This window comes from Rhinolophus sinicus, chromosome 13 (genome assembly GCF_057876585.1).
Source record: "Rhinolophus sinicus isolate RSI-liver-muscle chromosome 13, RSI-T2T, whole genome shotgun sequence".
NCBI classification, from domain to species: Eukaryota; Metazoa; Chordata; class Mammalia; order Chiroptera; family Rhinolophidae; genus Rhinolophus; species Rhinolophus sinicus.
Window position 1 is genome coordinate 63,058,289 of NC_142513.1, and position 24,333 is coordinate 63,082,621.

At 56.4% G+C, this 24,333-nt stretch overlaps 1 protein-coding gene across 1 annotated transcript in view; it reads left to right on the forward strand.

The window, feature by feature from the left end:
- TMEM266 (transmembrane protein 266) overlaps window positions 1–17,900 on the forward strand; it is a 58,909-nt gene extending 41,009 nt beyond the window's left edge. The window contains 6 exon segments of the mRNA XM_088789410.1: window positions 920–1,035; window positions 10,929–11,100; window positions 16,940–17,169; window positions 17,171–17,259; window positions 17,261–17,317; window positions 17,319–17,900. Of these exon segments, the coding sequence (XP_088645536.1) occupies window positions 920–1,035; window positions 10,929–11,100; window positions 16,940–17,169; window positions 17,171–17,259; window positions 17,261–17,317; window positions 17,319–17,751 (1,097 nt within the window). The 3' untranslated portion in view covers window positions 17,752–17,900.
- Window positions 17,901–24,333: the final 6,433 nt, after the last annotated feature.

Sequence of the window (24,333 nt, forward strand, 5' to 3'; positions counted from 1 at the left end):
GGCAGGTCACAGGAAGACTCAGCCACCTTTTCTTTTAAACATTGTTACGTAGTTCACACACCACAAAACACCCATTTAAAATGCACAACTGAATGGTGTTTAGTAAATTTATAGACTTGTGTGAATATCACCCCAAACTTAGTTTAGAGCATTTACGTGACTCCTGAAAAACACCCCACACCCAGTGGCCAGCAGCTCCCACTGCCCCCTCAGCCCTGGTCGACCCTGAGTGTCCTGTGTCTGATAGCCGTTTCCTGCCAGTGGGGTCCGGTGCTCTGGGACCCCCTTCACTCGGCGTGTGGGAGGGTGGCCGTGCTGCAGACAGGTCAGTGTGGGGCCGTGCTCCGCTGTGCGACACGCCACATTGCCTGGCCCGATTGTCAGTGCACGTTTCGGTTGTTTGAGTGTTGGCTGCTGTGAACTCTGGTGTCCAGGTTCCTGTGTGGACGTGTGTTTGCATCTCTTACGTTCCTGGCAGTGCCATTGCTGGGCTATGTGGTCACTGTTAGTTTCACATTTTGGGGCACTGCCAGACTGTTGTCCAAAGTGGCTGTGGCATTTTCCATGCCTAGGGCCAGTGTGAGGATCCTGGCGCTCCCTGCTGCCCTCTGAGGAGGCTTCTGGAAGCTCCTGCATGACACCCTAGTGTGATCTTGTGGCTGCAGTAGAGATTGGAAAGCAGAGTCCTTGTCCCAGGCAGCTGTGCACCAGCCGATTGAGGGTCCGTCACTGTGGGCAGGAGGCAGGCAGATATTCCCTTGGGTACTGTGGGTGGGAAGACGAGCCCTCTCCCGCCTTCTGGGTGCTCTCAGGCCCCCAGCCCTGCCCCCAGGTCCTCCCAGAGTGTACGTGGGCCTGGGCCTGCCGCTGGCCGACCCGTCCCCACCCTCGCTCTTCACGGGGCTGCTCTGTCTTCCAGCGTACGTGCTGCCTGTGAAGGTGGAGATGGGAATGCTCATCCAGCAGTACGAGAAGGCCAAGGTCATCCAAGACGAGCAGCTGGAGAGGCTGACGCAGATCTGCCAGGAGCAAGGGGTAAGACGTGGCAACTTCTGCTTCTGCCCACTTCTGTCCAGGGCTGAGGACACTGCTGGTACCGGAGGCCACAGGGGCCCCGAGGTCAGGGAGCCCCTCCAGTCCCTTGAGGGACACAAAGGGAACCTGAGGCCTAGAGGGGGAAATGCGTTGCTAGGGTCACTCTTGCCCAGCCAGGCATGACTCAGCCCCGACACCCAGGCCCAGGTGGTTTTCACCACATGACCGGTCAGCTCTCGAAGCTGAACCAGCTACATTACCAACTCAGTTCATGAGCCGTGGCGCAGTGGTCTCTGAAGCAGGGGTCAGATTCTGTCTGCTGAGGCTGCTGGGCCGGTCACCGCCCAGGACCCCCGCCACTCCACTCCGAGAGGTGTTAGCATTGCCCACTGCCCTCCAGGGGCTGTGCTCTGCACACGGCGCTGGGCAGTCACGGGGGAGGGGACTGTCAGGGCCAGGCCCAGCCCCAAGCTCCATCCCCCACCTCAGCCAGGCCACGCCAGGCCCCTGCGCTCGGTGCTTTGCTGCTCCCATGTGAGTGGGGTACGTCGCCCCTGCTGCAGGTGCTTGGGGAGGGCCACCAGGGTCTCAGCAGGTGCGGACAGCGGGCCCTACAGCAGGGCTGCACTGCTCTGTGGAAAGAGCCTCCCTTTGGGGGCATGTGCTGCTACCAGCTGTGCAAGGTGGCACCCACAGAGTGGACCTGCCAGCAAAGGCGGGTGCGTGTGTGGCAGGTGAGCCATGGGTGGGCCTCTGCAGGGCTCCGGGCACCCATTCACGGCCGGGCTCCCTCCCCCCGGTGCCGCTCCCCCAGGGCAGGCCTGGCACCCCAGCCCAGCACCCCTATGTTGTGGGTCCCTTCAACCGCAACCTCTCACAGCTGCAGGCCCTGGAGTAGGTAGGAAGCCTGTGGAATGTCCCTAAAAGTGACCCTACAGGAATACGCTTGCAGTGTCATCAAAATTGTCACCTTGGAATGTCTGTGTGGACCAAATCTTTTTCCATTTTGGGAATACCTGGCCTTTCATTTCGGCACAACATGGTTTTGAGTGATGAGAGGGGTGTCAGGTACACAGCCCCCAGGAGCTCATCGCCCGTGTGTCCCGGGAAGGTCTGCATGGGGTCCTGGGCTGGGAAGACACATGTCTCTGTCGTGAGCGTTGGTGTCTGCTTCATTCTCCCCCAGGCATCTGGGCCCTTGCCATGCTTGGGGGTGGGAGGCAGCCCCCGCTGTGTGGCTGGGCAGGGGAGGGTCGTCCTGAGCAGCTGACATCAGAGCTGGGTGCCAGCAGAGGGGACAAGACGGGACAGCTGAGGCATGAGGCCACTCAGAGTGAGCAGAGGAGGAAGTGGGGGTTCAGAGGCAGGCCTGGGAGGGGCCTGGCAGTCTGAGCAGGACTTTGGGCTACATCTTGTCAGGAAAGAGGAAACTGGAGTGTTGGCAGCAAGGGCGGGGGCATTTGTTCAGATTTGAATTTGATGGATCTTTCTGGCAGCCGTTGGGGGACGATGGGAGAGGGCCAGGCTGTGGGCAGGGGGCCTGGCTAGAGAAGCTGTAGTGACCACCCGGGGCTCAGTCGGACAGTCCTGGGTGTCATCCCGGACCTGGCTGGAGCTTGCCCAGGCAGCTGTCAGTGTCCTGCTGGCAGGAGAGCGTCCTGTCTGCTCACGGCCGTCGGCCACGCGGAGGACGCGTCTGCCCTCATAGATCCCAGCCTCCCAGCCCCGTGGAGAACAAGCCGAGCGTCCGCATGGCTGTGTGCCACGTGGCTGAGAGCAAACCCAAGCCGCAACCCCCACTCCACAGCTGTACCGTGGCCCCATTCTGAGCTCCCAGGAACCCCACGTTCCTGGTTCAAGTCACCCCCACATGTGGTCTTCTTCCCTGGGGGTCTCGGCTGGAGAGACGCTCCTGAGATTCTGCACAGGAAAGAGCCAATAAATAGTGACGGAGTCCCTCTAGGTAGTGACATCTGGAAAAGAGATGAACAGAAACAAACCAGTTTAATTTAAAAGCCATCTGAAAGCCTGTCACCTTAGTGAAGATGGCGAAAGGGGCCAGCCAGCTGGAATCCCAGGGGCTGCAGGGCAGGTGGAGGGGCTGGTCCGAGCAGCGGTTTTGAGGTGGGTATCACAGAGAGGTGAGACAGCTGCTCTCCGAGCACCAAGGAGTGTGTGGACGCCTCGTTTTGAGCTGTATTTTGAGACCTGGGTTGAAACTTGACTGGGCAGCCAATACCCTTAAAGAAATGAGCATGCTGGCTCCTGGAATGCCAGGGTGACCAGACCCTTGGAGAGGATAGTGCCAGGATGCTTACGGATAGGCTTTAGAGGCAGCTCAGCCACTTCCTGGCCCTGTGGCTTTGGGCACTGACGGGACCTCTGCGGGCCCTGGTTTTCCTAATCTAAAAACTGGGGATAGTGGGCCGGCCCCGTGGCTCAGGCGGTTAGAGCTCTATGCGCCTAACTCTGAAGGCTGCCGGTTCAATTCCCACATGGGCCAGTGGGCTCTCAACCACAAGGTTGCCGGTTTCAACTCCCACAAGGGATGGTGGGCTGTGCCCCCTGCAATTGGCAACGGCAACTGGACCTGGAGCTGAGCTGCGCCCTCCACAACTAAGACTGAAAGGACAACAACTTGACTTGGAAAAAAGGCCTGGAAGTACACACTGTTCCCCAATAAACTCCTGTTCCCCTTCCCCAATAAAATCTTTAAAAAAAATAAAAAAAACTTGGGATAGTGATGAAATCCTTGAAGGATGGTCTTGCGATTGTGCAGCCTATAGGCCTGCACATTGCCAACAGTGACATGTGGAAGCTGACCCTTGCCCGTCCAAGCCCACATACACCCATTTCACAGATAAGAAAACTGAGGGATGAGGGATTTGTCCAGGAGCCTGCCTCTGAGGGCATTTAGAGGTGGGAATAGAGCCAGATGTCCCACCTATGAACCTTGCCTTCCCCGCTGCCGTGCTCCATGTCACTGCCTGCCCACGTCACTTCTCAGGGCTCAGTGGAAACAGTGCTCAGACGTGCCCGGAGCACAACCCCCTCACAGGCACGGACCCAGCACTGCCGCCACCCCCACCCTAGGCCATTCCACTGACCTTTGTCACACAATGCTCACTCGCTGCCTCCCTGCCAAATTCTCAGTGAAGCAGTTTCAAGCTTAATTCAGTAGCTGCCTAAGGAACTGAAATTTTCCAGAGTTCCCAGGGCATGTGTAGTGTCTCAGCGTCAGTGACAGTCACTTGCATTCAGCGCTCTCTCCCTGGCATGCATTTGTGTGTTTGCTGAGACTCCACTTCTCCTAGCTCGTTTTAAAGGTAGAGTTCGTGTTTTAGAACAGTTCTAGACTTAGAGAGAAATTGTGGAGGTAGTGCAGCGTTTCCATCCCCCCTCGCCCCCCACTTTCCCCATTATAACATCTTATGTTAGTCTCGCACGTCTGTTACAATGAATTAACTGAGGTTGGCATTTGTTAGGAGCTCATCGCACTGGTGCACAGATGGGGTCCCGAGGCCGGACGCTAGTCGCTGTCCTTCAGTGGGACAGTGGGGACTTTCTGCCCCTCTCTGTCCTGACTGCTCCAGAAGTCAGAGCTGTGTGATATGCAGCAGTTAGGGCAACGCGATGCCATTTGCTTCTACCTCATCTTCCGAAACCACTTCTGAGGTTGTTTGCCCATGCCCGCCTTGTGCTCTGATTCAGAAACGTCCTGCGGGCCCGATGGGAACCACTCGAGCCCAGAAGCCTTGCACAGCCTTCAGTGCAGAGCGGTCCAGTGCGGGCTGCCGTGGGGCATCTGTTTATCTCTCCTGCTGGGTCCTGTGGGAAGGACGCAGAGAAGCACCGTTGTCCTCTAGGGTGACTTGAGGCCCAGCCCGAGGGTGGCCATGAGATGTGGGCCAGCGTTGTTCCCTGGCAGAGGAGTCGTGTGTGGGCACCTTGGAGGGTGGAGGGGGCCTTCACATAGGGTGCCAGCCGGCAGAAGTCTCGCCTCAGCTCTGCCTGAATCCCTGGGGCTCCGGCTCCTCGTTGGAAACATGGAGGAAACAAGGTTGTGTCATGAGGAGTCTGTGGGCAGCAGATTAAATCAAGTGAAATGAGTCCGGCTCACTGAAGACCCTCAGCAAATAGGGGGAGAGGGAATTAAAAAGAAGTCGTTTTTGTAACGGTGGCCCTATGCAGAAGCACGTCACACCGTTTCCCCTAGTTTGACATTGATGGGCGAGGTGGGCAGGCTCCGTATCAGTGATCCCTTTACAGACGGAAAGACTGAGGCTGACGGAGCCGGTGGTGCCCAGGGTCTCGCCGTTTGTCATGGAGGAGCGGGAATGGAGCTCAGGGCTCTCCTCCTCCAGAAACGGGCCGTCTGTGCAGCACGAGCAGCTCCCTCCGGCCCCTCAGGCCGTCCATGCGCAGGGTCGTGGCCCACTCGTTAGGGAACCTGGGCCCATCTGCTCCATCCATGGGCCACGCTGTGGCCCCTAAGAGGGTGCTGGTGGCAAGTCGCTCGCCTTCAAGGCTTGACCTCTGTGGCCTGAGGGCCCGCAGGCCTTTGGTCCATCAGAAACAGCAGGACAGGCTCTTCTGGTCTCTGGGGATGACACTTGATGCTGGCCCATTGCAGAGAGCCCCCTCCTTTCCTGCAGAGGCCACACGCCCCAGCTCAGCACAGTAGCCTTTGTTACCTGGATTATTCAAGATCTCCACTGTGAGATGTGGCTGTTTTTTTTTAACATGGGAAGTGATTTGTAAAATAGCCGATGGCTTTAATGACAAGCCTATTTAGCTGATAAAATTAGCCATCAGAGGAATAACTTATGTTATCCTTTTGCCATAATTTAAATTTATGGCCAACTCCCCGTCATCTTCACAGTAGATGGAAAGGGGCCAAGGTCAAATTCAGCTTCACCCTGCTCCTAAATCATTAGTTTGCAATTGTCTCCTGATTTTTATTATTACCAACAGTGATGAAAGTAATGGAAATAAACACTGGATGCCATCCCAGTGGCAGATGGGTTTGCGGCAGGGCGGTCCGTGCAGACAGCACTAATAGGACGGGAGAAAATTACTGCTGTTGCATTAGATGCCACTGAGCGTTTGGCCAAGTGTGTATTGGTCAGGCCGAGGCCGTGTGGCTCCCTGTAGGCAGCAGACTGTCCAGGGCAGAGAGGCGCTGGGGGCCTGGCCGGTGCCGCTGGGAGGGGTCCCTGTGGGCCGCGGGGCTGCCCAGCTCGTCTCGGTAGAGATGCTTAGCTAATGATGTGCGTCACGTAGGGCTGTGCGTGCGCTGCTTACCTGCCACCTCACAGGGTGGCCCCTGGCCACTGGCCCGCCTGCCACTGGCCCGGAATCTTGCTTCGTTTGCTCATCCAAGCACCGTGCACCTTCCGTGCCAGAGGGCCAGGGACTCGGTGTGTCACCTGTTTTCGGCAGCTTGGTGATGGGGTGTCTCGATGTGGGCTCTTGGCATTTATGCTGCTAGGAGTCTCCGACTTTCTTGAATTTCTAGGTTGATGTTTTCCATTAGATTTGGAGAGTTCTTGGCCACAATGTCTTTATTTCTTGTCCCATTTTCATTCTCCTCCTGGGGCTTGAGCTGCAGGCGGGTGGCCTTTGATCCTATCTGACACCTCTCTTACACCCTGTTCTGTCACCTGTCCTCCCCCTCGCTTCTCTGGACGTAAGTTCGGTATCCCTAGCTGCTACTATTTCAAATCTGTTGTGAAATCCATTCAACTGAGTACTCAGTTTCTGATATTACGTATTGAGCTTCTGAAGTTTCATGGGATTCCTTTTATAGGTTCTATTTCTCCACAGAAATGCTACATCCATCGTGTCCACCTTTCCCGCTGTTTTTTTAACATATGAATCAGTTGTTTTGCATTCCTCGTCTGCTAACTCACATATTTATAAGGGCAGCTTCAATGAACTGCTTATGTCTTGAGAGTCTGTCAGTCTTTCCCGATCATTTGCGTGAGTAGTAACTCTCCTTGTGCTGCACATTGGTGACGGAGCATTTCAGAGGTTCTGGATCCTGCTGTCCTTCTCTCAAGCGTTGGCCCTCGGTGGTTGGGGTGGTTCGGAGGGGAGCAGGGGATGGCCCTCAATTCAGCCCCCAAACTACCTGGCACTTGAATGTTGTCCCCTCCCAGCTGGGACCCTGGAGCCAGCAAACAGCGCATCACAGACTCGGAATCCCGCAGCTCACACGTACCGAACACAGTGAACCCGAGGCCCAGAGAGGAAAGACCCGGAGCCACAGCAGTGAGGGGAGGGGTGGTGGCCGAGCACTCAGGTTCCTTCCTTCCTCCCGACCTTGCTTTTCCCCTCATGGGGGCCCCTGCTCCTTCCAGGCCTGCGTCCACCAAGTGCTTCGGTCTGAGCTGAGGCACCAGCATCTCACCCCTGAGGTTCAAGTTCCCTGACAGGGTATGTGGGCTGGAAGCCAGAGGCCTGGGTTGTGATTCGCCATGTGGTCCTAGGCTCCCCCACCCTGCCTGCCCCCAGCACAGAAGGCTCCTTCCCATCGCGGGGCCTCTGTGATCTCCTGGGACCCGCCCGCTGACAGCCTTGCAGTCACTGGGGACGCACGTGTGGACTTGCCAGTGTTGGGGACTCAGGAGCCAGGCTCTGAGGGTCCCAGTAGCACATCCTGACCACCAGTATCTGTGACGGGAGCCATGTAGCCCCCCTAGGTCCCACACCCTCCCCCAAAGCAAGGCGCCCTGTGCATCAGCCCCGCTGCCGCCCATGCCCATGCGGACCGTTCCTTCTCTGATCCCCAACCCCCTGCCTGCACCCTCATCCCCGTCGGGCCAGCGCTGGCCAGGACCCTGGCTGTGTCATCTCCTAGGGCCGCCTCGCGCTCCCCGCCCAGTGCATTGTCCGCTCTCCTGTCCTTTCCAAAGGCCCCGCTGCCCCCAGCCCCACCCTGTGTTCCGAGGGTTCCTTGCCATGAAGGCTGAAGCCCTTAAAACCTCTTCCGTGGCCACAAGGCTCAGTCCGCGTGGCCCCTGCCACCTCGGCAACCCCCTTTCCTCCCGGTCCTGTCTCACACCCTCCTCCGTCCCCGCCGGAAGTGCCACCCAGAGCCACTCAGGAGGCTTGTTCCCTGCAGTGCTGCACACGGCACCCCTCCCTTCAGCTGGGAGATGGAGTTTCATTCTAGAACAGAATTGGAACAGCCCTCAGCATGCTTTATCTGATTCCTCAGTGAATGAAGGAGTGGGTGGGAGAGCGAGCACACACTTGGGGCCCTCATGTGCCCCCAAACTGGTTTGCGCCGTGCCTCTGTCTGTCTGCACATAGGGGCTCGGGGCGGGGCAAGCCCTGGCCTCTGACTGTCTGGCCTGAACTCCAGTGGGACCCTCAGGGGCAGCTCTGTATCAATTACACGTTATGAATAATACATCTGTTCCGAGTGGCCTGGGAGGCCATTAGCTGGGCGTGCTGGCCCGAGAAGCAGCCTTGGAGACAGTGGGCGGGCTGTGCCCTAGGGAAGTTCACATGGGCTGGGCAGGAGGGCCGCCCAGTGCCAGCAGAGGTCAGAGGGTTGCCTCATGGGCGCTGTGTGACCTCGGAGACCTTGCTACCCTTTTCCCTGCACAGGCCACCCTGTAACAAGGCTGCCCCTATTTCTTACCGTCTGAGGCCAGTGGCCCCATTTGAGTATTTGGTTGTTGAGGTCCAGAGTGTCAGCCTCGTCTGAGACCAGAGTCAGAGCTCAGTGTGCGCGGGACCAGCAGGGCTCAGTGTCGGGGCTCAGGCTTTGTCTCAGTGGGCTCGGGCTGGGGCTATTTGTGGCTGGCAGTTGGACTCAGTCTGAAAGCACAGGAGTGAGCCAAGCTGACTTTGGTGGTTCATGTAGTCGACACTGTTTCCCGAGAGCCTCCTGTGTCCTAGGTGACGAAGTGGACAAGTTCCTACTCTTGCAGAGCTGGCATCCTGTGGGCGTGAAGGGTGGCGGTGGTCAGCTGGGCCTCTCTCTGCCTCGTCTCCCCAGTGTTGGTAGTTTGAAATCGGCCATGGTGGGAATATTTGCATCACAGCAATGAACACATGCTATAAATCAGGCCTTTAAAAAAAAAAAAATCTGATCTCCTTCCCCAAATTCCACTAAAGTGAATGTAGAGAAAAAAAAACACACACAAGAATTAAGAAACTGTATCTTAGGTTGCCCATCAGGGCAGAGGACAGAGAGCTCCGCGGGTGTGGGGACGATGGTGAGTGCTCACTGGCTGCGCAGGTGGAGAATTTGTAAGTGCCTGCAGAGGAGGACAGTGACGGAAAGTGACCAGTTGTCCCCTCAGAGCCCCTGAGAGTTTGGGAGGAAGGGGGTGAGTGTGAAGCCCCCACTCTCTGCCCTCCACAAGCCAGATATGTGTCCTGGGGGAGACTGAACCAGAAGGTTCTGCAGGTGGCCACTGGGTTAGGCAGGGGCCTGCGGAAGGGGGCCGGCCTAAAAATGAGGATGAAATGAAAGGGACCCCCTGCCCACCCCCAGGCACAAAGCTGGGGAACCCTCGGGAACACCGAGTGGTCCCAGACGCAAAGCCTGTGGACACTGGCAGTGGGCAGTTGCCCGATGCCGCTGTGCACCCGGCTGCTTGGGCCAGCGAGTGCGCCAGTGTGCGTTTCACCACCAAAACAGGAACGGGACATTCAAATAAAGAAGGCAAATTCTGAGAAGGGGCTAGATGCGATGCAGAGAATTCAGACAGGTTGGGGAGCCGGCCACGTGATCGGGGAAGAGGGCACCAATGGATCCCACCGGCTGCATTTGAGGGCCTGCTGAGGAGTTGGGGTTTTCTCCCAACTGAGGTGGAGGACACTGGGTGACGCTGGGCTCCCTCGGGCTGTGGCACTGGTCTATAGTAGCTGCAGGGGTCCAGGTGAGAGCTGGGGGTGCGCCGGGCAGGGCAGGTGGTGGGGTGCAGGAAAGTGACGCGGCCAGGGAGATGGATGCAGGTTTGGCTCCGGCTCCAATGAGCTGAAAACGCCCAGTGAGCAGGTGGTGGGGTGCAGTGAAGGGTCGCTTTCACTAGGTTAAGTTGGTGACTCCAGTGACAGAGCCCATGTTACCTCGGGTAGGCAGTTGGAGGGAGGGGTCAGGGCCTCCCCGCCCCAGCTGCTCCTGGTGACAGTTTGTGGGGAGCCTGGCGTGTGCTCTGAACCCTGGGTGGCGGTGAAGTCCTTTCCACTGAGCCCAAGGGCGCCCTTCAGAGTCAGACCCCAGATGGCCATCTCAGCTGCGAACCCACGAAGCATCCAGAAGCACCTCTAAAAGCTTGTCCTCCAAACACTAAACCAACCTCAAAATGTGTGCAGCTTTTTACGAAGCCTTTGGGTGACACCCACGTGCTCAAAGGGCTGAGTGGGTGGAAACTCCTATTTTACAATGAGGACAGGAGGCCACAAGGCCAGTTTAAGTGTGGGGCCGGCACTGGAGCGCAGCCCTGGGGACGTCTCCTGGGTGTTGCTGGAGGACGCTAGGCCCGGGGCACCCAGCAGCTCCTGGTGCAGGATGCCAGCTGCTTAGCGCCCAGTGTGGTCCCGCTGCATCATCAGTGCGGATACCAGGGTTTTACTTTGACTACGGACTCATAATTAGAAGCCATTCAAAGCGGTGTCCCTGAGTGGTTCCCGCAAAGCACAGAGGGTCCTCTCCTGGCCTCACGACGGGCCACAGCTGAGACGACCGCAGGAGGCGCCGGTGGGCAGTGTTGTTGGCAGAGTGTAAGGAGTGCCAGTCTGGCCTGTGGGTGCTCAGCGGCCGCCTGCACGGTGCCCTGGACCGCTCCTGGGTGCCCCGCCTGTTCCGCGCACGCACCCCCCCACACACAACCCGCATGGCCCGGCACCCACACCCCTCTCTCCTCTTGCAGTTCGAGATCCGGCAGCTGCGGGCGCACCTGGCGCAGCAGGGTCTGGACCTGGCGGCGGAGCGGGAGGCCGCGCTGCTCGCCCCACAGGTGCTCAGCCTGCCACGCAGCCGCTACCACGTGCGGGAGGACAGAGCGACCCAGAGTGTTGTGCAGGGGCTGCAGCCGCTAGCAGGTAAGCCGCCGCGGGACGCTCGCCTCCGCGACCGCAGCGTCTGCGCCAAGCTTCCCAGAGCTGGAGTTTGTCCCCTTGCAGGACGGTGCTCCTCTTTGGCCCAAGGTTTGGGGTGACGTTGACCAGGGCTACCTGTCTGAGCCCAGGAGGAAGCAGTTAGCCAGGCCACCCTGACTGCCCTCGAAATGGTCTCAGTGACAGGCACCAGTGCCCTGCCTGTGGGCCGGGAAGGGGTGTGGCTTCCTCCTTGATGGAGGAGGAAAGGGAGCCCCAGGAAAGTCATCCAGACGCTTTGAGCTGGAGGCCTGGGACTTTTCTCCTGTGCTGCCTGGCCCACCAGGGCGGGATAAGTCCAGGCCTGGGGCCAGAACAGCCAGAACCTAAGCTCAGCTTAGGTTCTAAGCCCACCTTGTACAGGAGACATGACCTTTCTGGGCCTTGGTTTTGCTAGCTGTGAAATGGGAACACGCTGACCCTGCGGGGGAATGCCCAGGGAAGAGGGTGCACCTCAGTCCTGAAAGGGCCAGGACGTGGTGTGTCGTCACAGGTACCCTCACCTGTGAGGAAGCCCTGTCAGGCTGGGGCCTTGGCAGGCTGTTTTGATGGGCTCAGGTGAGACAGGCCCAGGGAGCCAGGCAGGGGCATCAGTGCCCACGTTAGAGCCCAGAGGGTTGCAGGAGCCTGGCCTCGGTTCCCCTTCCCCAGACCCCTTTCCTGCTCACTCAGGTGCGGTTATCACTGCCCTGCAAGTGTTACACTAACGGGGATGCGTACAGAGTTTCTTTACCAAGACCTTGTACATACTGACTTGTAATGATTTACAATATATTTGCAGTTTCACATTTTTTTACCTACAGATGAGGGATGTAAGGTTCATCAAACTGCACCCCCCAAAGGGAAGCTTTCAGAGTGTGATCTTGTTCAGCCCCCACACCTGCTTTCTCTCATATCATAGGGAGGAGGGAATGCAGACCGAAAGGGGTCCAGAGCACGTCACAGGGCCATGCACAGAACATGGTGCTGGGCTGGGAGCCAGGCTGTGGGACCCTAAGCCCGGCTGGATCTAGGGTGCATGTCCCCTCGCTATGGCCGTTCATTCCCCGTGCCAGATGGCCAGGGCTGGATGCTGGGGCGCAGAGGCCAGAGCTCCAGGCGCTGCCCCTCCCCCTCCCCAGCTGTCTGTCCTGAGGCTTCCGTGTTCCCTTCTGGGCCGTGAACTCCTGAGTCCAGCTCTGTGGGCCTCACAGGAGGCGTGGGAGCTGATGGGTGTGGGCAAACCGTTGGCCGTGGGCTGATTGCTGCCCTGGGCTGATTGCTGCTATGAGCTTTTGAGATCCCTTCAGGGCTGGGACTGGCTTCTGAGTCCAACCCTTCAGCTGACACGTGGACCCCACCTGTCACTCCCTCCAAGAGGCCTTCCTGTTTTGGAGAAAAGCTTCTCCAAACCTCCCCTGGGAGGCAACAGCCCCAACTTCACGTGGCTGTCTGTGCCGGTCATAAAAGACGGCTGCCCCCCAGCCCCCACGCCACCCACTGGGCTGCAGGTTTTATGCACAGTGGATGGGTGCTTCCTCCTCCAGGTCCTGGGGGACAAGCTCTCCGAGTTCTTTTGTACTGCCCCCCCCCACCCCCCCCGCATCCCAGGGCTTTGGTCCCTCAGTGACATCCAGGGACAGATGACGCTCAGGAGGAGCTGCAGAACCAGCGCAGGGCCCAGAGGCCACCCCTACCTGGCTTTTTGTTCTGGACCTGCCACCTGTCATGCAGCCGGAGGGCGCCAGGGCCCTGTGATGGCTGCCTGGCCTGAGCCCACAGGGGACCCAAGCCCACGTGTTCCCCACTCTCCTTCCTACCGACCCCCATGTCCCCACAGCTCATCCTGGGGCTGGTGGCGTTTTATGCCCCTGTGCAGGCGTTCACACTCATCTGTGCTCAGCTGTAGCTGGCTTTCTTTCAGGTTATTTTTCATTGTAGCTGACATACAGTGTTATGTTAGTTTCCGGCGGGTTGCAACACAGTGATTCTACATTTATATGCCTCATAAAGTGACCACAACAATTGGTCTGGTACCCGTCTGTCCCCAGTCAGTCACTGTGCTATTGCCCATATTCCCGGTGCTGAACCTGAATCCCCATGACTGTTTTGTAACTGTCAGTTTGTACTGCATCCCGTCCCTTTCCTGCCGCCCCCTGGCCCACCACCCCCTCCCTTCTTGCATCCGTCAGTTCTCTGTATCTATGAGTTTGCTTCAGTTTTGTTTTGTATTTTAGGTTCCACATATCAGTGAAATCATATGGTATTTGTTATTCCTGTCCACTTATTTCATTCAGCATAATGCCCTCTAGGTCCCTCCACGTTGTCACAAATGTCAAGATCTCATTTTTTCATGTCAGAGAAATATTCTATTGTATGTATGTATCACCTCCTCTGTCCATTCATCTATTGATGGACACTCAGGTTGCTTCCGTACCTTGGCTGTCGTAAGCAATGCTGCAGTGAACGCAGGCGTGCATATATCTAATTAGTGCTTTCATTTTCTTTGAATAAACACCCAGAAGAACTGCTGGGGCTTACGGTAGTTCTAGTGAGGACCCTCCATACTGTTTTCCACAGCGGCTGCACCAACAGGGCACGAGGGTTCCCTTTTCTCCACGTCCTCACCAGCATCTGTTATTTGCTGATTTCTTGATGATGCCATCCTGACACTGAGGTGACATCTCATTGTGGGTTTTCGTGGTTTTTTTTCCATTTCTCTGATCAGTGACATTGATCACCTTTTCATGTTTGTTGGCCATCTTGTGTCATTTTGGAGAAATGTTAATTCAGGTCCTCAGCCCATGTTTTGATCAGGTTGTTTGGGTTTGTGGTGTTAAGTTGTATGAGTTCTTTATACATTTAGGATATTAACCCCTTATCGGATGTAGGTTGTTTTTTGGTTTTGTTGATTTTCTTTGCTGTGCAGAATCTTTCAGTTTGATGTAGTTCCATTTGTTTATTTTTTCGTTTTGTTTCCTTTGGTGGAAGAGACATACCCAAAAAGATATTGCTAAGAGCAACGTCAGAGTTTACTGCCTATGTTTTTTTCTAGGAGTTTTACGGTTTTAGGTCTTACATTTAAGCTTTAAATGCATTTTGAATTTATTTTTGTATATGGTGTAAGAAAGTGGTCCCGTTTTTTCTTTTTTGGGGGCATGTATCAGTCCAGTTTTAAAAACACCGTGTATCGACGAACCTGCCAACATACCCCCGTGTATGTTGTTGCCTCGTTTGTCACGGATAAAGTGACCGTAGAGACGTGGGTTCATTCTGGGATGTGTTGTGCTCCATGGATCTGTGTCTCATTTTGCGCCAAGGCCAGTCTATTTGGATGAGTCTGGGCCTGTAGTGTACTTTGAGGTGGGGGAGCGTGACCCGCCCACCCCTCCCCGCCGCTTTGTTCCTCTCTTTCAGGATTGCCGTGACTGGTACACCTTAGAACTATTTGGCGTAGTTCTTTGAAAATGGTCATCGGTATTTTGATACAAGGATCGCATCGAGTCTGGAGGTTGTGGCTAGTGTGGGTTTTTAAGCGTGTTCATTCTTCCTGTCCGTGAGCACGGCCTATGCTTCCATTTATCTGGACGTTCAGTATCTTAGTTGAATGTGTTACTGTGTCCGAAGACAGGTGTGTTAGCTGCCTGCCTGCTTACATTCGTTCCTAGTGGTTTTCTTTCCGAGGAACCCCACGCCTGCTGTCCCTCATGTCCTCCGACACCCCCTACCTGCCTAGCGCTGCCTCAGCTCTGCAGCCCCCACGGCACTTCCCGGCCAATGCTGAGGCGTCAGGAGCTGAGCCCTGGCTTCTGTGGCAGAAGCGGGGGGTGGACAGTGTGGGGTGGTGACTGTTGGGGGTACATGAGAAAAGGGCTGCTAGGGGGGATTGTGGGGGGTTGCACCTTGGTGGTGGTGGAAGAAGGCACAGAACTAGGAGGGAGGCTGCTGCGGGACGGGGGGCAGGACGTGCAAAGGCAGGGAGTGTAGGTGTCTTAGCAGGGACAGGAGATGGCGAGGTGGTTCCCGTTTCTCCTCTTGCTCCTCCTCCTCGTCCTCCTCCTCCTCACTCTCCTCCAGCTCCTCGTTCTCGTCATCCCTCGTCCTCCTGTTCCTTATCTTGGTCTTCCTCCTCCTCTTCCTCCTCCTTCTGTCTCCTCCTCGTCCTCCTGCTGCTCCCCCTCCCCCTCATCTGTCTCCTCCTCCTCCTCGTCCCTCACGTCCCCCACCTGCTCCTCGTTCTCCTCCTGCTCCTCCTCCTCCTCCTCACCATCCTGCTCTTCCTCCCCGTCATCCTCTTTATGGGCTGCCTCCTCCAACGTCTGTGTCGCCTCCTGCTGCTGCTCCGGGTCCTCCTCCTCCTCCGCCTCCTCCTCCACGTCCTGTAGCTCCTGCCCCTCCTCCTGCTCCAGCTCAGCCTCCTGCTCTCACTACCTCCTCCTGCTCGTCCTCCTCCTCCTCCAGCTCCGCTTCGTCCTCTGCCTCCTCCATCTGCTCCTCCTCCTTTCCCTGTCCCCACCTTCTGCTTCCGATGCTCCCGCTTCAGGCTCCTCAGCCTCCTCTTCCTCCTCCTCCTGCCCTTCCAGACCCAGTTCCTCCTTCGCCTCCTGCCCCTCCTCGTTCTCCGTATTGATTGTATCATTTACGGAGAAGTGACTTATTTCACTTCTGACACAGGCGTGAAATAAGTCACTTATCAAATAGGGAGCGGAGTGAATAAGTCACTTCTCACACGGGCCTGAAATAAGTGATGTTACCTGACTCACCTTGCTTTTCGTCTTCCTCCTCATCTTCCTCGTCGTTATTTCTTGTCCTCTCTCTTCATGTTCCTCGTCCTCCTCCTCAGTTCTTCCTCCTCCTCTATCACCCCAGAATTCCCAACCCTTCATCCCCTTTCCAGTCCCACTGCAGCGACCCTCCCTCCCCATAGGACCCCAAACTCAAGAGCACGCATTGCCTCACACGACACGAGTGTCACGTTTATTGCAGTTACATGTCGGGACGGCCCCTACCACCGTTCTGCTGCAATGCGCACAGCTCTACCCCCTTCCGGGCACAGCAGCCCCAACCTTCCAACTCTCCACCACCCTTCCTTCTAATGAACAGCAACCCCTGCTGTTCCCACTCCCCCCCACAGCGCCCCTCCTTGTGCCTCCCTTGTCGCCCTCCGTGTACTCCCCCTACGCTGCATCCATCCACCCCCACGCCAGGCCTGCCTCCTACAGTGGTTCCCCCTCTACCTACTGCCACCCAGCTAATCCCCCGACTAGTGCCACAGCGCCCAACCTTCCTCCCCATCCAGTCCCCCTGGTACTCCCCCAAAACCCAGAACAGAAGAACAAGCAGTGACTGATGCAGACTAGTTTCCTGGATTCATTACCCTGACGGGCGCTATTTGTGGGAATTCAATGCACCCACCTGCAGGAGACCCCTTTTCGCTGCAATGCAGATGTCCCTCTGCCCGGGCTCAGCACCCCAGCACCCCTCCTTCTCATACTAACACATTGAAAAAAGCCAGACTCAGACTTCAGCCTTCTGTTCCTAATCGCCACCCCCCCAAGTGCCCCCTACACTCCCAGAACACCCACCTTGCCCCCTCCTGTAGAGGGGGCCACATACTCAGCATCCCTACGCCTGTATGTTGACAAAATCCAACGTCATCACACAGAACAACTCCCATGTGCAGTGCTGCTTATTTTCCCCTAAGTGTTTTCTCCCAGACACCCCTTGTGCGGCGTCCTCCCACCCGAGCACACCCCCACACACACACCGCCTGCAACAGCTGACCAGCTCCCCTTCTTTGTTGCAGGCACCAGAGTCCCAGAACCTGCAACCTGTGTGGTCACCACAGCTGCCATAGACATCCACCAGCCCCACCTCACCTCTGAGGGCTGCTCAGTGGACATGGCCGTGAAGCTTGGCACCAGCTCCCACTCCACTCCCAGCCCTGTCACCCAGGCCCAGAGTGACAGCAGCCAGACTCTGTGCTCCTCCACAGACTACAACACCACCCGCGAGGACACGTCCTCCAGCCAGCCTCTCACCACTGCCACCACCCCAGCGGCAGATCATGGAAGCCATGGCCCAGGACCTGCTGTGTCCCCTGTCACAAGGCACCAAACCAGCCCCCTCTGCCTCACCCAACAGGCTGTGCCCAAAGCAACCACGAGTTGGAACGCAGCGTAAGCGTTCAGCCAGACAAACCGGGACGGCTTCACTGTCCTTCACATGAAGCCTGGCCCCCACTCCCCACCTGCTGTGCCCGCCTGGAGGAATTCAGGTATGCGGATCACAGACAGCAGACACTGCACAGGGTTCCCGAGGCCTCCATGTGAGACGAGGGCACACAGTCCCGGGGTCACACGCAACTGCCTCTGTCACGATGCCACCTGCACCGAAGGGCGGGACGCCAGGCCAGGGAGCCCAGAGCCAGCTCTCCCTCTGGGCACGATCAGACTGGTGCACGTGGCTGGGGTTTCCCAAACCACTGTCACACAGCAGCAGCCTGAGCAGGGCTGGTGGTCCCGGCTCAGCCATGGCCTTCATTCCCTGGACTCTCGGGAACAGCACTGTGAGCCCCTCCCAGGAATCCCGGGTGCAACCCACACACCCACCATCTGAGCCGCTTCCACGCCCAGCTCATTTCTGCATGAGCATTTCTGCATCTTTTCAGGACGAATCTTGTCACCTTCACAGGATGTGAAGGGGTGGGGGGAGGAGGGAACAGCCATTGTCCAATCTCAGCTTAATAAAAACCAACTGCACTCAGACTTAGTTGGCAGGCGTCTTTCTTCGGATGAGGACTTACTGAAGAGTGTGCAGTGCCTGGCTGGCATTGCCCTGATGGGTCACCTGGGACACGTGGCTGAAAGGGACACCAGCAGTTGTCAAAAGAGTTAAAGGCCTCTGTGTCCGACCGACCCATCTTTGAGGTGTCATCTGAGGCATTCTGGCTCACTAACGGCAAAGTTATAGCTCTCAGCACTCCCCTGAGGCTCCCCAGGGCCCTGTCAGGTGGGGGTCACGAACTCCATTTTACAGGTGAAAAGCCCGAGGCGCAGAGAGCAGTCTGAAACTCTTAATGCCAAACTCTAACGAGAGGGCCCCGGCAGTGTGCGCCCAGGCGGCAGAGCTTTGGGAAGCAAAATGGTCACACTCAGCTTCCGTCACATGCTGAGCTGTAGGGCGTTTTCTGATTTGGGATCGCTAGGCCAGGAGCCAGCATGGCCCCGGATTAGCGGTCTGTGGGCTTGACGGCAAACACCCCAGTTCTACGAGCTGCAGTCTCTCCATACTGTCACACCGCTGCGAGCTGAAAATCTGCCTTCACACTGGAACAGGCAGAACGTGTGTCAGACTGGGGAGAAAGCCACCAAGGGCTATGTCCCGCCTCTTCAAGGGCAGTCCACTGTCACAGCTTTACAGTCACACTTACCTTGAGGCCTGCAGTGCACGACTGTGAGAGTAAGAAGCCTCGGTTTCCATGGCTGCCCCTTGCTCATCCACGCGACTGAGCCCCCTCTGGGTAACAGCAGCTGTCTCCTTGAAGCCACCAGGAGACTGATGGCATTAATGGCCCCCATTCATTCGTTTCCTGCTGTGACCGGCTCTTTATCACGGCCCTGCAGAGAAGGCACTGCTTTCCATGCCTGAGAAGAAAAATCATGCCCGAGGGCACACTGCTAATTAGTCCACTAGTAGCAGGATTCAAACACAGGGCTGCATTCCATTCCCTCCTGGAATTAAACCTGGAGACATGAGGGCGGCCAGAACTCAGGCCGCCAGCCCCAGGTAGTCACTGTCGCTGGGCCATCCTGCCTGCTTGACCTCGGCCACTCCTGTGCCCAAGGTGCCACCCTGACATGCCAACCTGCCAAGGACATGGCTCAGACAAGGCCCCCACAAGAGAGCTGGGCTGCAAGCCTGGCCCATGGTCAGCCTGTCCTGAGCGACACCACCGGCCCCTCCCCAGCCAGCCCTGGGGAATGCCTCCGACCCTGGCTTTCCAAAGACCAAGTCTCAAACCCTGCACCTGAGAGTCGGGTGGCACGGAATTCTCTGCAGTGTGGCTGTGTTTGTCCCCTCCGTGACCCTCAACTTAAAGAGAGCTGTACTGCTGGTGCGACTTCTCGTCCCCACCCTGACTGCTGCTGTGCACCAGGGTTGCTGCCCCGGTGCCTGCACACAGCTTGGACATTTGTGGTCCCCCACCTTCGTGACGGTTGCGGGGACAGCAAATGACACACTGCAGGGAAAACCCTTGGAGAACGTCTTGAGGGAGAAGCCATCCTCATGGATAACCGATGGCTGGGGCCTGTGGCGCCCGCCCACACTCAGCACCTCTGGGAAAGGTGCCCGGGACTTGGCCCTGCTGTTGACAGTGGCCGTGGGAGGGGCCCGGGCCATCCGCTCGGGCGCTCGGCCCTGCACACACGTCCCATCGGTTCCCGTGACGACGGCCAGCGCCCTGACTTGGGTGACAGAGCGCTGTGCTTCCCCAGACAGGAGGCACCTTCTCTGCATTCCTGTGAACAAAGGAATGCAGGACTGCTCCCGGTATTTTGGCTCCAGTGCTGAAAACTGGTGCCGGCTCTTGGCGAAGACTCACTGTATTTCCCCGAAAATCAGACCCAGCAGGACCATCAGCTGTAATGCGTCTTTTGGAGCCAAAATTAATATAAATCCCGGTCTTATATAAGACCTGGTATTTTATATTTGTATCACGTATCTTCTTATATCATGTTTACTTATATCTTGTGTTTACTTATGTCTTTTTACTATTATATCTTGTTTACTTTTTAATTATGTATCTTGTCTACTTATACCCTATGTTGTTTGTTTACTCACATATCTTGTTAACTTGTATCATATCTTGTTTTTACTTTTATTCATATCTTCTTTATATTGTTTACTTTTCACTTTTTTTGTTTTTACTATCATATCTTTTTACTTTGTGACTTATTTACTTGTATACATCTTGTTTACTTATATATGTTGTCTGTTCCTTGTTTACTTATAGCATACCTTGTTCACACCTCCATAGCATACGCTGTGTTCACTACTTACAGCATACCTCACTCACTCGCACCATATTTATTTATATCATATCATATCATATCATATCATATCATATCATATCATATCATACCATGTCAAATATTAGACTGTCTTACATTAAAATATGACTGGATCTTATATTAATGTTTGCTCCAAAAGACACATTAGAGCTGATGGTCCAGCTAGGTCAGCTTTTTGGGGAAACTGGGTAATTATCCAAAGATGATGCGACCACTGCTGTTAAGTGTACTGCAAGCGGCCCCCAGCACGGCCCTGGCACGAGTCTGCAGAATGCAGGGCAGCAGGCCACCCACTTGGTCTGCACGGGCAGAGGACACTACCACACCCGGACACCAGATGGGAACAAGGCACACACCGTGACTGACCGCCCACAGTGATGGGACACCTCCCGCCATCCCACTGAGGCCCTGCAGCATGACGGAGGGACGAGAATGGGGTATGGAGACCTGCCTGCGTCCCCCCACAGTGGCTCAGACCTGCTGCTGGTGCTTCTGCCTGGGACACATGTGCTGTCCGTCTCGCTGCCCCCACTGCACCCGCGCCTGCCAGGCCGGCTTAGGGACACCCTTCATTCTCCCAAGGAGGGACTCGGGATACGGCCTGGGGCTGAGAGCGGACTCTGGCCTAAGGTCACCACCTACTGGCTTCTTCACTATTTCCGACCCTTTCCAACCCTGATGTGCTGACTTACATGGAACTGCTCTGTGAAACTAGGGTGACCAGCAAGGCGTCTTCATTTGAGTCCCCCACAAAACAGTCTCTGAAACCTAGGGGTACAGACACACTAACGTGCTTTCTGCACAGTTATCAGTGAGGCTGCCTTTAGCTCAGCTGGCCCGATCCAGCTGCTGGAAACCAGTGTCCTCTGGGTTTCCCAGCCTCATAAGGCCACTCTCACGCGGATCACAACACCCCTCGTGAGACGGTGTGAGATGCGACCCAGCCAAACACCCGACCCGCTGGGCGTCAGGCCCCCAGCAGACACGCCCGAGAAGAAGAGCCCACTGTCCAGCCCAGAGCTGGCACCCTTGCCACCCACCCATCATTTCTTCCCCCTCCACCCATCCTGAACACACTGCCGGGCAGGCTGTTCCACGGAGGTTAGGGCACGGGCCTTGCTCACAAAATGGCAATGGCCCCAGTTGCCAGGAAATGACGCACCTCTTGGTGGAATATCCTCGAGAAACTGACAGATTTCATGCTAACACACCAGCGAGGAGCGAGGTCAGACACTGCTGCTGGTCCACTCGCTCCACAGTCTGCTTCCCTTCCTACAGAGACAAAGAGCAGCGAACACCAAACGTGTAGAGAAAACGCAAGAAAGACTCAAGATTGGGCAAAAGCTGATTTTCCTACAAATCAGGAAAGCCTGTTTGTAATGCACCCGGTGTGGGACCGTCCCTGGTCTGGCTCCGAGGGCAAAGTTTGAGAACCACTGACGTTCGAGCAGAAAGGCCTAATCCCACAGCCCACCATCATTCGTCGGCACAACCCCTCCTTGCCCCCTGCTCCTACCCCACATGCCACACGGGGACGCGGCAGGCTCGGCGAGGGACCCTAGTGCTAACGTCATGCCACCCGCTTGTCTGATCTGCGTCTCATCTTTCTTGGGAGCTGCCAAACCTCAAGGGTGGGCTGTGCCCCGGTGGCAGTCTTCTCAGGGCCCGGCCACATGCCACTGCCCCTCAGGACACGAGCTCCTCACTCAGGTCAGAGGCTGAGCTCCAGACTCCCACACGGCCCGCGGGGACATTCCCCAGACTGAGCGGGGACAGGGGAGAGGCCGGACCCTGTGAGCAGCCGAGTGGTCGTCGTCCACGTGACCCAGACGTCCGCTAGGGACCTTTTCTATGTGCAGGTTTCTACCAAAATAACCAGGCCACCGAATTCCGAGGGGCTGGGCGACCTTGACCACAGACCTCAAAGCCTTGGGACAGACGTGGGTATATCTGAAGCACGGCCGCTCCCACACCCGTCTCCATCTGACCTGTGGCTGGGTTTCCAGTAAAACAGACATAAAAAGAGCCACCAAAGCCACTTTCTGGCACATAGAATGGAGCTGAGGACCATGTTGCTGGAAAGGGCGGCGAACACCACGCCTTCTCCACAGGGACCCTCGTGTGCCCCAGCCAGCACCTGGCACGCGGCCCCATACCCTGAGCCCGCAGCTGAGCCGGGACGACCACACACTGTAGAGGCTGGCGCTCTGAGGCCCCACCTCCTGGTTTCTAGTCCTGGTTGTCAATCATGAGCTGCGTGTGTCTGGCCAGTAACACCACTGCTCTGTGCCTCAGCTTCCTCAGCTGTAAGACAGGGACCTCAGCACCATGTACCGTCCCGGAGCCGTGCAGACCATGGGCAAGCACCACACCGCTGCTGGCACAATGGCCACGAGGGGCCAGGACACAAGAAGCAAGCAGCTGCCTGGGGCTGTCTGGCAGGCACGACGGGAGAGAGCCAGAGGGACACAGACCCGCGCCTGCCACTGGGGAGGGGGTCCTCCCTGAGCCAGGACAGCGTCATCTGTGCTGCCCATCCACCAGGGCTGAGGGCGAGGGGTCAGTGCGCGCAGCCGTGGCCCAGACCTGAGCGTCCCTCTGCTGAGGGTGGTCCTCGCCCTGCGGCCTCAGACACGTCACTTTACCTTCCACACTCTGCTCTGGGCCTCAGTATCCCCATCTGCACCGGGGCTGGACCTGATGACCGTGCACTCTGACAATCAAGGCTCTACGGCTCGAACACCGAGCATCACTTCGCTCCTCTCCTCTCACATCACCGAGACAAGGTGGAAATGCCAGCGACACAACTCCAACAGCTGACTCACGACAAATGACTATGACACAAATCAAAAAGGGCTCCACTCGTCAGCCTCAGGCCAGCGCACGAAGGGGACTGGCTGGCCCCTTTGCACTTCCCTTGGACACCACTGGTCACCTCCCATCCCTTCCGAGCTCTTTCCCTCGTCCTGTGAACTCCTGTAACTTCTGCAGTTGTGCTCCAGGCTGTCAGCTCGTCACTCAGCTCACCATCCTGAGGGCATGGCCACAGCCTCGGCAACCTCTCCTCCTGACCCTCTCGACCTTGATCGTGCCCCTGGGCAGCAGAGCGAGTGCCAGAGCCCAGAGGAAGCCATGAGGGCAGCAGGAGGGGGAGGCACTGCCCAGGCAGGACTTAAACCTGTGTAACGTGTCGAGCTGCCTAAGCACAACGAGGCAGCCATCCTCCTCTGCTCCCATGTCCCTTCCAGTCACGGGCCTGTTCGCACGGCACGGTACACTCGGCACATGTCCCCCAGGGCCCAGCTGGGCCAGGGGGCTGTCGGCACACAAGAATGGTTTTCTGATGATGACGGGACATATTTAGAGTAACGTCCGTGCTGTGTGGAGTGGCCACACTTTTTAAACTCTGAATTCGCAATCAAGTCCCCTTCTCTCAACAACTGACTTACGATGGTGAGAACGGCGGCAACATCCACGTTCAGTCTGGCGCCAAACACAGAGCCCTCCATGAACAAGACTGGCCAAGAAACAATAATAAATGAATTCTTACTACCTGTCTCCAGTTGTGTGTGTGTCTGTCTGGCTGTCTCTTTCTCTCGTTACGAAGCGAGGCATATTTCTGGTGGCAGTTTTAAATCTGTGGAAAGACTTTATTTCATGTTTTATTACAGAATTAGAAAATTTCTTTCTTTTTTTTTTTTTTTTAATTAAATTTATTGGGGTGACAATTGTTAGTAAAATTACATAGATTTCAGGTGTACAATTCTGTATGACATCATCTATAAATCCCATTGTGTGTTCACCACCCAGAGTCAGTTCTCCTTCCATCACCATATATTCGATCCCCCTTACCCTCATCTCCCACCCCCCACCCCCCGCCCCCGTTACCCTCTGGCAACCACTAAACTATTGTCTGTGTCTATGAGTTTCTGTTTCTCATTTGTTTATCTTGTTCTTTTGTTGTTTTTGGTTTATATACCACATATCAGTGAAATCACATGGTTCTCTGCTTTTTCTGTCTGACTTGTTTCGCTCAGCATTACTCTCTCAAGATCCATCCATGTTGTCACAAATGTTCCTATATCATCTTTTCTTACTGCCGAATAGTACTCCATTGTGTATATAT